The 17709-nt window shown below is 35.0% G+C and overlaps 1 protein-coding gene across 1 annotated transcript; it reads right to left on the bottom strand.

Moving 5' to 3' along the window:
• Positions 1-7610: 7610 nt before the first annotated feature.
• LOC145788576 (uncharacterized) lies at positions 7611-15443 on the bottom strand. The gene is made up of 4 exons (XM_082913944.1): positions 15201-15443; positions 10039-10155; positions 9103-9742; positions 7611-7963 (listed from the first exon to the last, which is right to left on the bottom strand). Exons 1-4 carry the CDS (start codon positions 15301-15303, stop codon positions 7960-7962), a joined length of 864 nt encoding a protein of 287 aa, XP_082770070.1. The 5' UTR covers positions 15304-15443; the 3' UTR covers positions 7611-7959.
• Positions 15444-17709: the final 2266 nt, after the last annotated feature.

Below are 17709 nucleotides of genomic sequence, written 5' to 3'. Positions count from 1 at the left end.
CAAGAGGAGATTGATAGGAGTTTTAATTCTATTAACTTGGATTACATATTTGAAGAAGATGATCCAATAAGTCCATGGATAGAAGAAAGGGAAAATCCTTTACTAGATGGTGTGGATAATTCTGAATGGCTAGATTGGTCTCAGATGATGATGGTGGTGGTGGAAATGACAGCAATGGCGATGGCGGTGATGGCAGCGATGGAAACGATGGTGGTGGCACCCATAGATATCAAGCTCAACGCACTTCTCAAAGCTCAACTCCTACTCCAACTCAAAGTGGTAATAGTGGTGGTTTAACACCATCTGATGGAGGAGGTGATGATGGTGATGGTGAAGGCACTTCTCACGGTGACGGTGGTGGTGGTGGCAGTGACAATGGCGGTGATGGCGTTGATGGTACTAGTTTTGGTGCAGGAAGGGAAGATTTTATTGGAGGATTTAGATTATGTGATGTTGGGGAACATTATGATATTGGAGAATCTGTTGCACCTTTACCCCAACTACCTAGGAGGTTTCGTGGTAGTGATACACGTAGGAATGAAAGAAGAATAAGAAATAGAGAACAACAGCTTGATTCATCTGATAGTAGCCATAGTTATCCATATCACCCTTACCCATCCTATAGCAGTGATAGCCAGAGCTATCCTTACCCACCTCAACAAAATTATCCTTGGCCCCCTCAACAACATGGTCCTGTAGGATACGGTTTGCCAAATTATCAACAAGCCCAACAAGAGTATGTTGATCCTTTTCTGGGAAGGTATCCATTTTCTCTCCCAATGCACGAAACAGAAAGGGATGACATGATGAGCACATTTACTTATATATTTCCTACCGGATGGGGTGAAGGTAGTAGTAATCAAGCTCAACAATCTGATTCCCAAGATGCACCACGTCACTCATTTTGGTGGGATGAAGGTAGCAGCAACAATCAAGTTCAACAATCTGAATCCCAAGATACACCACGTCACTCATTTTGGTGGTGACATTATGTAATTTTAGTAGTAACATTATGTAAAATGTACTCTCTGTTATTTGTGATTTATGCTATGATGTTATGTACTTTGTCAAGTTCTTCTATTAAGGATGTATACTTTTTTAAAACTATTTGAGTTAAAATGTACATATGCCTCCACAAGTATAATAATTAAAAATAATTTTATACATCTAAGTCCAATAAAAGAAAATTTTGCCACAAGTGTAATATGGATTTATGACATATAAAGTCATTAATTATTGAAATAAAATGTAAAAAAAAATATTTTATAGTGATTTAAAAATATGAAATATATTGGATCATACTTAAAAATTATGAAAAATTTATCAAAATTTATTTTAAAACCCAATAAATATGATTCTAAAAAAAAATATATACGTATCGGTAAGTTTTTTGCAAATTGTGCGAAAAATAAAAAAATTCACAGTTCCGGTAACCGCAACCGTTACGTTACGGCCTTTACACCCCGCAACCGCAACCACGTCATCGCTACCGTTACGGCGACCGCAACCGCTTTTCAGAACCTTGACGAGTTGGATTGTTTTGGTAGTTTAGGATCTTCATATTGTGATTTTGATAACCATGATTATAAGTTTGAACAAAAAACGGAGAATACAATTACAAAAGAAAAAAAAAAATGTAAATTTATAAGAATCAGTTTTATATTACTTTTCTTTATTATTTTTGAATGACATATGCATATACATGACATATAATAAGTATATAAAACAAAATATTTCATACATGTACCCACGTGTCATGTCTTGCATTTTTTGCATATTGTCATGTTAACATGTCCATGTTGCATGTCCAACCTGTGCTTCTTAAGTGGGCAAAAATGTTCATAACGAATTTCAACAAATCATGCTCGGTTCAAATTTTTTTTGTTTACCTTCTTATGGTGGTGTTTGTTACGGCCAATGTGGTCAAATCAAGAATTGAATCGTTAATCATTTTGCTAAAATAGTTAATCGTGAATTATATCGAATCGTGAATTGTAAGATTCATTTTTATTTAATATGATATATAGTTTTTTATATTTATATACATATAAAAATACATAGTGTTTAGAATAAAATAAATTATCAATATGACTAAATTGTATATATGTATATCCATATAAAATCACGTATATCAATATAATTAATTAATTTCTTCTATATATCTTCATAGTTTGGTGAAAACGATGATGTTTCATGCATTATGCAAACGAAATTAGAAATAAAACTTAATCGCAATAAATCCTGTGAATCGCAGTGAATCACAATGAATTGTAGCGAATCGTAAAGATGAATCATACGATTCACTCAATTCTGATTCAACAACATGATTCAAATAGTTTTTGTTGAAATTCGTATCAAATCATATGAATCGAATCGTGAATCGTACAATTCTAACAACCATGGTTACAGCTTAAATGACCTGGTTATAGTTTATTATAATTTGAGAGTTTGTATCAGATTGTTTGATACAACTTCTACTTACAATTTATTAGGCATAAATAACTTAAATAAGCTGAAAAAATTGATTCTCTAGAAGCTGGGGAAGTGGTGCTTGTAGTTTCTGTTGACTAATTATTAACTTTTAGCTTACAATAAGCTGCACCAAACAAGGCCTATATTGTTTGTATATGCAGCAAAGTAGACTCAGTCAGTTGCTTCATAGAGCTTCTCTAAAATTTTCATTATCCATAAATCTATGAGGGAAAGCTTTTATACACCTTGCATGACTTGACATGGGCATTAAAATAGCACCGATACAATCACAAAAAAGAAATATCCCAATAGGATTATATGCCAAAATGCAACTCCTATAAAGTACGGCAATATCATGATTCATGACAAATATTATGTTGATTTTGTTTCTAAATGATATACCTAGGTTGCACAAAGCGGTGGTGGGGACGACAGCAGGGTGCGAGGGATCTAGAGCATATAGAAGTTCTTAAGGTTGGTAGTGTCTATGAGAGCGTGTATATATTTTATAAAATACATATATAAATATATTCTAATTCTAACATTTTTTTTTTTTTGGCTTAGTTGTAGTATGTGTTACAATATGAATTATCAGTGGAGATTGAGGTCACTACAAAACTCCATCTCATAAGATTAGTTAATGGAACATGTTAATGCGATGTTCCACAAAAATATTATTTGTTTATAACGAGTGATTCATCCAGAGAAGTTGTTTTGATTTTAAACATAGTACTGCGTTGAACATGATAGAACTCTGGCACTTTTGGAAGCACAAATGAGAATGCTAACGAGTGTAAAATTTTTGGGAAGAAATTTAAAATTGTACACGTTTCTGGAACTGATCAAGCATGCTGTCACAGCATGCTTCAATGTGCTTATATTGTTTTTTTTCCATTTTTTGAATTTGTATGATTTTTTGCATATTTGGACCATTTGGCATGTTTTTTGTACGTGTGATTTGACCATGTTTTATTAATATTCACCTATGGCCAAAATAGTTTCCTTCTTTGGGCTTCTCTTATGTCTCTTATGCTATTTATTTTCTATAAGTATCAAATTCTATAATTTTATGGCTGATAAGATCGGTTTAATTGTGATAATTAGTCACTACCTCCTTTTAACATCGCTAACATATAAATATATCTTCACAGGCTCTGTTTATGCTCTTCTATGTTCCTTGCAAGTGTGTTATCTGCTATTTATTGTCACAGTGGATGAATTTTATTTATTTTTATCTGAACAACTTCATCTCCTATTATTTTTTATTAAAGGAACATTCCTATCTCAGTGGACCCAGGGGTTGGTGATGGTTCATATATTGGGTGAAAGTTGAACTTGTTCTTTAATTATACTTTTCATTTAAATCTTTAGGGTTGGAAAGTGAAAAATTTTAGACCGTAACACATGCTCTGCTGTTGTTTAGTTATTTTGTAATTACTTACCTGGTTTCCCCTTATTGGACAACTTTTGGAATTCATAAGATGAGAAACTAATGTTTGACAAACCCGTGACATTAACCATTTCCGATTGTGGTACAAATGCCTTTGATTGCTGTTCTATGATATGGACCCCGCATGTTGCTATTCAAATTGGTTACTTACCCTCCTTATGTTTGTTTTTTTTATCTTGTAAATGTCATTGACATGTTTAGTACACATATATTCTTGAATGGTATTCTGCAGATCGGGCAAACTCCATATACAGGTGGAGGTAGAAGGGGTGGTAGACCATTTAGAGGGAGTGGCTCAGGTCCCACTTTTCGTGGTAGAGGACGGGGTAGGGGTCGTGGTGGGCCGTTTCCAGCACGAGCTAACAACCCATCAGCATTTGTGCAAGGAGAATCATCAGGTACTGGTCAGGCACCGTTTGCTGCAAATACTACTCCAGTGTGGCCACCTCCACGTAGGGCATGGTGTGAACTCTGTAGGGTTGATTGCAACACTCTTGACATTCTTGAACAGCATAAGAACGGTAAGAGACATAGAAAGAACTTGCAGGTATATGAAGAGTTACAGAAACTCAACAGCCTCCTTGTTGGACAGAACGAGCAAACGACCGTTGTTGAAGTGAAACAAGAAGTTCCTATTCAGCCTGAGAAAGTCGAGGGAGCTGAGGATAAACAACCCCCACAACACAAGATAATTTGGCTTCTGGAGCCGTTACTGAAAATAAAGTTGAGACTGAGCAGAAAAAAATTTCAGAGGAAGCAGCATCAACAGAAGGTCGAGGGCTTGGTTTCAAGCGTAAGATGAGAGGTGGGCGGGGCGGTAAGTGGATGAGAACTCATGAAGGGTTGAGAAGACCAGTTGAGCCTCCCAAACCCAAACAAGTCGTTCCCTTGGTATGTGAGTTGTGCAATGTTAAGTGCGACTCGCAGGTGGTTTTTGAAAGTCATTTGACTGGTAAAAAGCATGTTGCGAACACAAAACGGTTTCAGGGCCACCAAGCTATGCTCGGACAAGCAGCACTTCAAGCGCTTTACCCGGCACTTCAGGCGCTTTATCCAGCGCTTCAAGCACTTTACCCACCTAACCCTGATGCTTCAACTTCCTTGGGTCCTCAATCTTATCAAGGTGTTCATGATTCTCAAGGCCTTTTTAATCAGTTGGCACCTTTGTTGTTTCCTCCTGGCCAAGCATCAGCACCTGGAGTGGTACCCACATCGGGTTCAGCTCAACTGTCCAATTCAGAGAGCCGGGATCATCAAGATCCCAAGCCTGAACAGTTACAAGTCGCATCAAAGGCTGGGAGTGAGGATGCTGCTACGGTGGAAGCCAAAAGTCAACAGAAACAAGTCTCAGATTCTCGATAAAGCCTGAAGCTGAACCAGTTGCGAGTGCCAAGACTGAATTTGAAAATGGAACGTCAGAGTTTGAATTGGAGGATAATCTTTGCACTGATAACTTTATTTGGAGCTGAGCAAGTTCTTTCTGGCATAGCAACGGACAGCCCTTGCAATTCCGGACTGTGAGAATGCTCATCGTTTTCATTCTTTTTTCTTCTTTTTTTTTCCTGAATATGTTTTGTAAGGATTTTCTTCAGTAATTAATATCGTTGACCATTTAGGTTATCACAATTCTTTTGGAATGTGGGGGTCCCTGAAATGTTTCTGGATTGTCTTATTTGGCATTTAAGTTCACCTTCTTGTGGAATTTTGTTTGCCTTTTGCATTGAATCTCTCTTTGATGGCCAAGAGGTTAAGCCATAAAACACCTTTTTCAGATCTTTGATGGCCACAAGGTTAAGCCACAGAAATGCGTTTTTTCAGACCTTGGCAATTGAGAATGGAGGATGAAGCAATGCCAACTTCTTTCATCATATATTTTTCATAAGTCATCAGCCTAGTTTCCCAATACAGGGGAGATTGAGCCATTCATAACCCCATAAGTTGCGTCTCAACTTAATAAATTCTGTCAGACAGTTGTTTTGCTCCACTGAAATCATACCTACACCTTAGTCAATCTGCATCGACCTTACTTGTTTCCTTTCCTACTTTTTCTTTTTTTGGGCTTATTTTCCCTTTATCATGTTCATACATTTGATGGGTGGTTAAAAACTTCGCTGTTATGGTTTTCAGATTGACAATTGGTCTGTCGGTGTTGGAAGTCCAATAATGTATTTACAGGTAATAGCAGCTCTAGTTGGAGGCCAGATTTTCTGTCTGCATTCTCTACTGTCCCAAGTCAGCTTTCTATCAAAAGATGGGCTCTTTGGCTTAATTGTTAGATGTGGCTTGGGATATACAGAGGATCTCTGTTCGAATTCTCAGTTGTCCCAAGCTAACTATTTATCAAAGAATGAGTCTTTTTTGAGTTGATCATGTGGTAGAAATATGATTTGAAATAGAAGTATGTGACATCGAAAAAGAAGATCCGTGCAGAATGGTTGTTTCATGCTTTGACTTGATAATTTGAGTCGATGAGATTGACAAGTTGTAACTACTCAAGAGAAGGGAAAGTTATTCAACCTTTTTGAAAAGTCATGTTGGTTATGTACCCATCCAATAGTAAGGAATTATGTCGAGCTACAAGTCTTTCTTTTGTCCTGTCAAGGCAACTTGTGTTTTCTTGACTATTTTCTGATCATTTTCTTTTTGAAGTTAGACTGATTATGTAAACACTTAATCGAAATCTCACTTGTCAAATTTTATCGTAGAGACACCATTTTTTCTGAAGAATTTGCCATGATATATTCAATCCATGCATAATATTATAAAAAATGGATATAAATTTCTACACTTACATAGACTGAAAAAAATAAAAATAATTTAGAAAATTTAAGAAACACATTAGTTAGACACACAACTACATGTTTTGTGAAAGACTAACTAGAGGTGTTACTGATCAATCTCCTCACTACCAACCTCTCTCAAAATACAATTTCAAACCATTATGAATAAAGTAAACAATAGATATATATAAAGAGAAAATTTATGCAAATTATGTGGCAAATTTTGGTCTTCTCATTTCAAATCAAAGAATGTGTCAAAGTGGTTTATTATTTTCAAAATAATAGTAATTATATACAAACAAAAAAAAAATTATACATAATTTACATACAAAACAGCATAATTGAATATGGAATGTGAACCTTCATCAAAATAGTGTTGCTATTGCCACCTCTTTATTTATTTATTATTTTTATTTATTTAGACAACCCCCACTGTTTGGACCCCACTCTCTAAAGCCTTGTTTGGCAAAGGCTATTTTTTTGCTTTTTGGGCTCAAATTCACAAAAAGACAAAATATGTTAAAATAGCTAATAGCTAATAATGTCACATCAAACCCCTAATCATTTCGTTTTTTCTCTCACAAACATCACATCTAATTATAAAAAAAATCCAATCATCTTCCCAAATACAAAAATTTTAACTTACTACAATAACCAAAATCTAAAATAGCCTACTAAAATAACAACTTTCCAAACACCCACTAAAATTGCTCCTAACCTATTTTTCTTTGAACCCCCATCATATTTCCAACTTTACCCCTTTCTTTGAACCTAGCCACCACCCACCACCAACCTCTGGTGGTTTGGCCGCCACCCTCACTACCCGACAGCTCCTTCCCAACCCTCCCCGCTCTGAGTCCCTCCCTAAGAAACATTCATAAGAAAAGCAAGCACAAGACATACACACAAAGGTAGAAGGAAAATGCACATAGCTACTAAATTGTTTTATGATAGTACCAAATAACTTCACATGTCATAAACAAAAGCAAACTAGGACAGCAGAAAACAAAAACAAAAAAAACCAAAGCACCAACCGCTTACTATTTAGGGTTCAAGACCTTACTAGTTGCCTAAAGTACCTTCCAAGACTATTATATAGCAAACTCTTTGTCACACAAAACAAATTGCAAGAGAATTATCATACCAGCTTGGACACCAAGCTGGTATAGTCTTTTATTCACTTGCGGAGAGAAATAGCTTTCGAGCTCCAAATACTGCTGCAAATCTTCTCTCCTTTCCTTCCACTGCAAACGCTGCCTACCTGCAAGTGGTCCGACAATAAGACCATCCATATTTTTAAGGATCCAAAACAATGAAGAAATATAATGTGTTCCTATTGAATACGAGGGCATGTGATGTGTTTGTGTGTGTGAGAGAGAGAGAGAGAGGAAAATAATGTTAAGTATGGTGTGACAATAACTGTTTCCTATATATGTACCAAAGAAAATGTAATGTAAATATCCATGTTCTATTTTCTCGGTTTTTTCATTGATACCCCAACATAAACTGTGCTATGATACCAGAAAACAAGTCCAGATGAGTCGACCTACTGGTTTTAGAAAAAAAAGAAGAAAAAAATTTACAAACTACTGTGGGACTTTTTGCTCGCAGTTGATCACAATTTACTGATTTTCTGCCTCGAGACCAACCTTTTGTACTTATTGAAGCTTGTTTGCTTGTCAATATAGTGGTCATTTTCGCATGCCAGACATCACTGAATTTTTTTTTCTTTATTTTTTCTAAGCACAAACATGTTGTCACCACTCTTCAGTCTGCAAATTAATGAAATAAATACGATTGCTTTACACATCAAGAGTTCTATTGGAATACACTTGACATAATTCTAAATCCCCTCTGGCTTGTGTTGTATCTTTTGTCATGAATGACAAAAAGAAAAAGAAAAGAGAAGTCATAATATCTACTTATATATTCTATACTGCACCCAACAGGATACTACAAATAAGGTACAACTTACGAGAAAATAAAAATCTTAATAGAGTTCTCAAATTTTCGTATAAAATTTTCGAAGGTAAATTACACAGACCTCCCTCAAGTAATGGAGAAACTACAGGTGTTAAACCCCACAGTTAAACCTTACAGGTGTTAATGGAGGTGATGAAATTATTGCATTAGCCTTAGGTATTTTGTATTTAAATATGTACTAATGTCAAATGACACAAAACCCTTCCTCTTACGGTTTGGGCCAAAATTCTATGGAATTTGTATTTCAAGATAATACAGTGTAATTAGTCCAAAACTATGAGCTAGCTGTAAAATTTTCATTACTCGGGAGAGGTCAATGTAATTTTCCCAGATTCAAAAGTATAAACAAAAAGGACCTCATAGCCAATAAGCCAAAGTAAATGTTCATAGCTATGAAATGAAAGCATATTTATTTACCATGAAGCTAGGCCATTGGTGTGAAGATGTATCAACTGAGTGTCGAAATCATTGAAAGCTTTTGTCTCTCCCGTCTTCACATTGTAAGCCCCTATCAACCTTTCCTTCCAGTTACCAAACCTCCGAATAATGAAGATCAATAATTGGCCATTGTCCATCCAGCCAACAGGTACGAATGTCCGAAATGAAAATTTCTGTGTGTCTATTACTTCTCTAACTTTGTAAAGTTTATCCCATTCACTGCGATACATGTCCTTCAGTATGCATACATGAATCTCTCTCTGATGGTTCACAAGACAAGATAAACGATGCCCCAATTCAAGTAGCCAGTAGGACTCCTCAACATATTCATTCGGAACTTGAATGGAGTACGAAGATTCATCACGAAGGTCAATAGCATAAATTCCACTGCTCCTCTGGGACCAATACAACACCCCTCCAATAGTGACAGAAGTGCGTTCCTCATAATCTAGGTTGTTTCCTGTTAATGGAGTTTCAAGTTTTCTCCACAACATATTTTTAACCACAGTTAACACGAGCCATCTATGTACTCCTCTCAAGCTTACACAATGGCATACCACCTTGTACTCCCCAGTGTGAGGAATGAATGCAATATGACAAGCGGGAAAAAGCTCATTTGCTGCAATAGGAAAAGGTAAGCTCTCGTACTGCATTGTAACATAATTTCCGACATAAAGAAATTTCTGAGGATGTGAGCCATAAAAAAGTGACAAACCCCCACTACTAGAGACCATTTGTCCGGGAAAATAGCGATTAAGAGATGTCTCTTTGAATTCTCCACCTTTTAACTCAAGGAAATGGGCTGGATATGGCCTACAACACTTTTGGATGAACAAACCACCCTTCGATTGAAGGAGGTGTGCCTTGATAAAAGCAGGGTCGCGAATAATTTTAGCCCATGCCTTGCATACATACCTCCCACAGTCATGCAGAAACTCAGCAGGAAGCAAAATAAGGATGTGGAAGAAGATGTCCTCCGGAAGAAATGGTCTGTCATTCTTCTGATTCTTACTTTGAGAGCAAGAAATTGTCCTATAATAATGTACAGAACAAAATAAAAATTAGAAAACTTTGAGAAGGCAAGTTAAGACAAAGAAATAAAGTTGTTCACACATCTATAAAAAAAAAATAATAATAAATTATTCAGGTCTGGACTAGCATATCTTTGGCTCAAAATCAAATACAAAAGGAAGAGAACACATTCCAATCAAAAAATTTAAACCAAGATTAAAAAAAGAAATAATGGATATCGTTAGCGTGTGCCCTAACTTAATAGGCTTAAACAATTTTACATTTTTTATTGCTCTCACTTTCATGCATAGTTGAAATTAAACCCAGCACCTCCCCCCTTTAGGAGTAGTAAAAATTACCTTCATTTGAGGCCGGTATCACATCTTTCTATAGCTTCAAATCAAATTAATCTTCATCAACACAGTGTGAGAAATAATTAATGGAAAGATAAGAAAACTAACCAAACAAATTTGAAACTGATAAGAAGTATTGCCCAGCTCAAGGTCACATATTTATTTTCAAGAGATCTAAATTGAAAATTCAATTGCATCAAATGGCAACAAAAAGGGAATAAAAGAAACTAAATGAACTTACAAAAGTTTGATGAAACCATAATTTACCAAAGAGATAAAATGGGTTCCTGTCATCAATTTAGGTTTTCCATTGGAATAGAAACAGCTTCTGACAGAATTTTCAGCTTACAGTTTTAAAATACCATGCACTCTTCCTATATATATAACAACGGTTCAATTTTTTCCTAGTAAAATCTCCAATATACTAGCCTCTAAATGGAGAGAACCATAGATATAGGCCTAAACCCTAAAATCTCAAAAATAAAAAATAAAAATTCAACCATGTCATTCAACAAGAAGATTAGCGAAAAGAAAAACAAATCAACTAAAAGGGATAATCACTAATAGTAAATCAGAAGCAATATGTGCATGTGTATGTGATGGAATAAAAGAGAATACATGATTCTTAGAAGGAAATCAAATCCCCCTTATCTTCTTCTTGAGCTAGGGTTTGATGTTTTCAAACTTCTATTGTGAGTGCGTTGCTACCCAACTGAAACCTTCTTCCTTTTACCTACATATAGATTGAATTCAAATCCCTCGGACCTTCATAGGGTTTGAGGCTTGAGAATTGAGGAAGAAGTCATTGAAGAAAAGGGAAAGCGAGTCGGTGTGAAAGAGCATTTGGGGTGGGTTTTATTATCTTGCCAATTTTTCATCTTCACAAAGTAACCTTATTTTTTAGCATGAGTTGCCATTAATACCCTTGCTCGTGTTTTAAATTACAAAAATGAAATACAGAAAGACAAGGTGAAGTAAATGAAACAGGTCCGTAACGGAAAAGAAACCCTGCAAAGAAGCAGAATATGAGGAAAACGGCATAATCGGTTACAATGGTATGCCCCTAACAGAAGTGGAAAAGACTAATAACTCCGGATTGGAGTGGTCTTGATATAGAAACGGCTAATGACCTCACTAGGTAATACCCAAGTGTCATTTACAAAACGAAGGGAAAGAAAATTTACGCCAACACCACCAGCCCTGAAGTAAACTCCCATATGTTGAAAATTTAAGTTCTGATTAATGAAAAAACTTTATGAAGAGATTGAGAGGAGATTGATATACACAAATTGAGGAAGATCATCAGAAGTGCGTTAAGAGCAAATTTTGACCAGTTTAGTGTAAATCAAATTTTCTTTAAAAAAAATAATGATAGTACACGTCTTCAGCAGTTACGCTAGGAAAAAGTGCTGATTTTGAAGTGAGACAAAGCCTGACTAAAAAAATGGTGGGACAAAGAGAAACATTCACATAAAAGACTGGTCAAAGGTCTAAAACTGATCATGTGCAGAAATAAAAATAATAATTAAGAAGCAAAGCCAAAAACAAGATATAAATTCAAGTTAGAAGATTATACCAATACTAGGCAACTTCCATCAGAAAAGGAAAAGTTGATGCAATCTATAATGGATGAAACTAAAAAATGGAAGTAAAAGAAATGAGACATGAATTTAAAGTGATTTTAGATTCACAATAAATTTGTCAAAGTTCATGGAAGATCTTTACAACAACATTTTCTGTCTATTTTCAAATGGAAAAGTATTTGAAGAAATCAGTGCATTAATCAGAAACAGAGAGGAGGAGAACATCCTAAACTCTTACAGTACAAGTCAAAACTAACTATAGGGGAAGATACATTTTGTGAAGTTTTGAATTGGAAGAGCATCTAACATACCCAACGGATCAGGAAACAAATTGGGAAATGCGTGGAAGATATGTATATATATAATAAATAAATAAATAAACAGATATAAACCAATTAGAATCACTATTCTATTTAACGCTAACAAATAAGTCTACACTAAGATGCAACCAGCAACTCCAAGGAGGAGAGGATTCCTACAGCTGCAAATTACTGGTCTATGATACAAGCACAATGAAGAAAATAAAAAGAATATCATTTCAGACAATTTTTTTTTTTTAATATATATATCAGCATTTCAGACCTACAAAGCATGGACACGTGACGCGACACGGACACGTGGACATGCAAATTTTCAAAAATGTAGGACATGATACGTCAGGGACTCATGCAAAACATATAATTTTGTATAATTATTACATGTCACGTTTTTTTAATATTATATATTTATTCTATGTCAAATATTTATTCTCATCAAATTCATCAACCTTGGTATGTTGCCTCACTCAAAATAATAGTTTTAAATTAAAAATTTTAAAAATGGATCCCCAATATGTCCCTAGTGTGTCATAACGTGTCCCAAGTGTCCCTGGCTTGTCCGATTCCTTCCAGCGTATCCAACATGTCCAGAGCGTGTCCAAGCATGTATGTGTCTAAAACGTGTCCGACACCGGTATGTGACCTCCAAAAAGGTGTCCATGCTTCATAGTTACAGAAAATTATTGTTATTTCAGAAATATGAATTTTTCTATTCAGGGCCATTCCTGAGCCAAAACACCCCAAAGTGATCAGTTGCAATTGGCTGTAGGTTTGTGGATCACACAACTGTGGCCAATCACAACCGGCCACCAACTTGGCCAGTTTCAATCCAGGGTGATCTTGATCATCATTTACCTCCAAATATTGCATATCAATTGTTGATCTAATAGAACACAAATAGAAGAAACAAGAAGAATTAAACTTCATTCAAACAATCATTTTCTCATTAAAGAAACAAAGGAATTAATTCTCTTTTCTTCTTTACTTTATTCTTGAGCTATTTTGAGATGAATATTGATTACGATATAACCAAACATATTTACATAAATCGGAAAGTAACAGAGAGAACAGACAACAAGAGACCTCTACCACTAAAGTCTAAAAAAAAAAAAAAACCACAATTAATTAAATAGGTATTTTTCAATTTTTGATTGTATTGCACCAATACCAATGTGTTTGAAGGTGGCATGTCTATGTCAAACACTGACACTCGTTGGACACTTCATAGCATGTGTCAGACACAAACATACCTTTTTATTTTTTATATCTTTTCCCTTCACATTTCAAACACTTGGGAGACACATGTGTCCATCCCTTAGACATACTTGGAAACTCATTATAAGTTTGAACAAAATAATTTGGGATCTAGTGATAAAAGAATAACAACATAGATTTATACCTATTAAATACTCGTCTTTTAAACTTTAGAAATTAGTGTTATCTTCTATTTTTCATATCTTTAGATGAAATATTCATGATGACACATAATAAATATATAAAGCCATACATTTTGTGCACATTTACCACATGGCGTGTTGTTTTAAAAATTGGCACTCTAGCTTGTATGTGTCATGTCGTGTGTACGAACCCATGTTTCTTAGGTTCAAAACTAAATTATCTAAGGTTATCAACTCAATTTAAATCGAACCCTACTAGCCTAGCATTAGATAAAAAGCCACTAAATGACGCAAATGCAATACATCTTACCTTCTCAACAAAGTCTGTCTGTGTTTTCTAATTATAGTTTTAGTCTTCAACTTCAATCTTCTCCAAACTCAACTATAAAAAAGAACTATAGACTCAATAATTTGAAAGAAATTTCCAACACAAGAATGAACAAGGGGTACACTATACTCTCACTCGCTCTGTACCTCTCTCTTCTTTTTTTCATCCTTCTTCTCTCTTCTTCTTCATACAGATCTTAATTACTAGTAAACACAAATTACCAAACATGCTGTCTTGGTTAATGTGTAACTACACCTCTGACACACATATCATACGTGTAAAAGTGTGCAAAAAGTTTGCTTCACACAATTGGAAGGTCACATAGATATGCTTTTAGATTCTATGTTACTTACACTTTTTGAATAAGCAATGGCTTTACACACCTATGGCCATGTTTGATAACTTGCTTGGAGGCCTTCAACCCAGTTTGATAGAGATTAACAAAAATGTAGAACCACATGGAACCCATACATTTTTTGTAGTTCGCTAAACTTGTGTCTGTTTGGCAATAGGCTTGGGATTACTAGCCTGATGGGATTGCTAATCACCCAAAATGGTAGGTTTAGCGATCCACCGCCCCCATGGCATTGTTAATCTAAAAATAATTCTCCCCTCTTATCTCATCATCATATTATAATCAAATATAGTTCAAATATAGTACAAATATCCCCACTCTATTATTAATGCCGTCCATCATCCCATGGTATTCGTGTCAAACCCACAAAACGTTTGCCGATTATCAAACATGCACCGTCACGCGCATATATCTATCTTAACAAAAGGTTCATGTTTCCAATCAAATTTCAATTCCATTAATTTGGAGATTAGAAATCTATTGGGCCCCAATAAACAGAGTAAAAGAAAGTGAATTGTCCTCCTATGTTCTCAACAACCATTGAAGTCTTTCATCAAACATGTGATCTGCAAGACTCACATACACTTGTATAAAATTAACAAGAGATTTTAACTACACATGTGGAGCACAAAAGACAAACAAGTAAAAAATAAACTTCTTAATGTGCAAAAAAAATACAAACAAATCAAGGGACTGAGAAAAAAACCCAAGAGAGAAAAAGAAGAAATCGAACCAATGTAGTGGGATTTTGGAAACAGAGTTTCCAAAAGCCTGAGCCAAATGGGGTCACCGAAAGTGGTTGTTTTGGGTTCATCAAAACTTTGCACAGCGATCATTTTTTCCGAGTGTCGATTGCCAAACCAAAACAGATGAAAACCGAAGCAGATTTCTAATCTTAAAGCTTGTTTCGGCTTTATTATCTATGTTTTTCCTCGAATGCGTCGATGAAAAGATGTGTGGGTTTTGATTGGGCATTGTGGAATTAATGCACAGGGAGAGAATAAAATGGTAATATGTATTTTTGAATTAATATAGCATGAAAACATTAGTATTCATTATAAAAGTTTTTAATATAATAGTTTGTTTAGAGAAGGGTCAAAGGGGGTGGGGGAAAAGGGGGATGAATCATTACTCTGTTTTATATTGTATCAAATATAAAAAATATGTATTCTGCCTAAACAATGCATAAATTGTAATAATTGAACTTAATTAATTTTCATCATTATTAATGACATCATAAATGCCTCTACACAACTAAGGAGAATTTATTTAGTAGTTATGGGATACGATCACATGGTACTCTTATAATTGGTAGAGAATATGAGAGTCACCATTTTGTGTTGGTCATGAAAAAACAATAACGATATATTGATTGGTGATTGGTGAAAGACAATGACAATTAACACTCCTAAACTACCAAATAATTTTTCACAACCAAACTTTGTTCCCTTGGTCATCTATTCAATTCCATTATGGATTATTCACAATATTCATAATTAAAAATGTATCAATCAAAATTCTTATATATTAAAATCTCAAATTTTAGTACAAGTTATAACAAATTAAATTTCAAATTTTAACATATTAAAACACATCATATTGATGACAAATAGTGAAGAGAGAAGACCCTAAGTGATGGATGCAAAGGAGAAAAAGGAAAGAGGCGACAAAGGGTAATATTGATGGTAGAGAGAAAACTAGGAGATTCAAAAGGGAACCAAAAGGGGTAGGATTAAGATAAGGAAAGGAAATATTGAGGCGTTGGGAAGAAGGTATTGAGGAGTAGGGAGCCAGTGTCACTACTGTGTGTGAAGTATAGCAGTGATTATTGTATGGCCCATTAAACTCATTTCAGATCCTATTTTGATGATTCAAACTGTTGAAAATTTTAAAAATATCGAGAACAATATACCTGTAAAAAATTAAGTTAATCAGATATCAATAACCTATTCATCAAATAACATCATTATATAAAAAAAATGAATATGTATGTATCAAACTAAATACAAATGTTATTTGATGAACAGGTTATTGATATCTGATTAATTTAATTTTTTTTACAAGTATATTGTTTGCGATATTTTCTATATTTTCAACGGTTCGGATCATCAAAATAAGATCCGAAATGAGTTCCACGGGCCGCTCAATAGTCACTGTTGTGCTTTACGCATAACAGTGACACTGGATCCGAGGAGTAGTGATGGGAAGGGGGTAACAAGTCAACAACAATGATGAATGGATAAATAGATGAGTGGAGTAGAGTGGAATGAGGTAAGACTGAAATTAATTAGAGTGTTGATATATTAGTGTGCGTTTAATAAATATGCATATTTTTTGAGAATTTCATATCAGTGTAAGTTTTAAAAAAATTACAAAAAAGTAATAAATTGTATATACATTGGGGGGTGTTTGGTAGAGCTAAGCAAGAAATCCATATAATCCGTAATCTGATCCAGTTCAATACAATCCAATAGGTTTGGATTGGTTTTTTTTAATTTGTGGTTCGATTCCAGATTGGAAATTTAAAAATCCGTAGGCCACAGATCGATTCCGAATTGAACCCCACAGTTCCAGATTAAAACCGATTCGAACCGTATACAAATAGTCTATATTTCTACTGTATACCCTTTCACATAAAATCATTTCTTATTCCATATAAAAGCTAAACCTTAACCCTAATTCAACATATCACACGCCACCGTCTCTTACATTCTCATCTCTCTCTCGATACTCTCTCTCTCCCTCTCCCTCTTCTTTTCTTAGACTGAATTCTCTCTCTATTCTTGTCATTTCATCTCAGATCAAATCGGTGGATTTCCATCTCAGATCAGATCGGTAACGGCTTGGTCTCTTTCTCTATCTCTCTCTCGTTGAGCTCTCTCTCTTTCTCTCTCTCGGTAACACTATTTTTGTTGGTTTCTTTCTTCTTAAACTTAGTAAGCTCTCTATTTTCTCTTTTTCAGACTGAGTTTTCTCTCTGTATTCTTGTGATTTCATCTCAGATCAAATCAGTGGATTTCCATATCAGATTAGATCGGTAGCAACTTGGTCTCTTTCTTTATCTCTCTCTCTCTCTCGGTGACACTCTGTTTTTGTTGGTTTCTTCTCAGACTCAGTAAGCTCTCTCTCTCTCTCTCTCTCTCTCTCTCTCTCTCTTGGTGAGCTCTCTCTCTTTAACACTCTGTTAATTATTTGTAGATTTCACGCCAAATCGGTGGATTTAATCTTAAATCGGAGATATG

The sequence above is a fragment of the Camellia sinensis genome, chromosome 2 (assembly GCF_055761805.1).
Source record: "Camellia sinensis isolate YWXY chromosome 2, ASM5576180v1, whole genome shotgun sequence".
NCBI lineage: Eukaryota > Viridiplantae > Streptophyta > Magnoliopsida > Ericales > Theaceae > Camellia > Camellia sinensis.
Note: the sequence above shows the minus strand (reverse complement) of the source record. Positions and strands in the feature narration are given on the sequence as shown.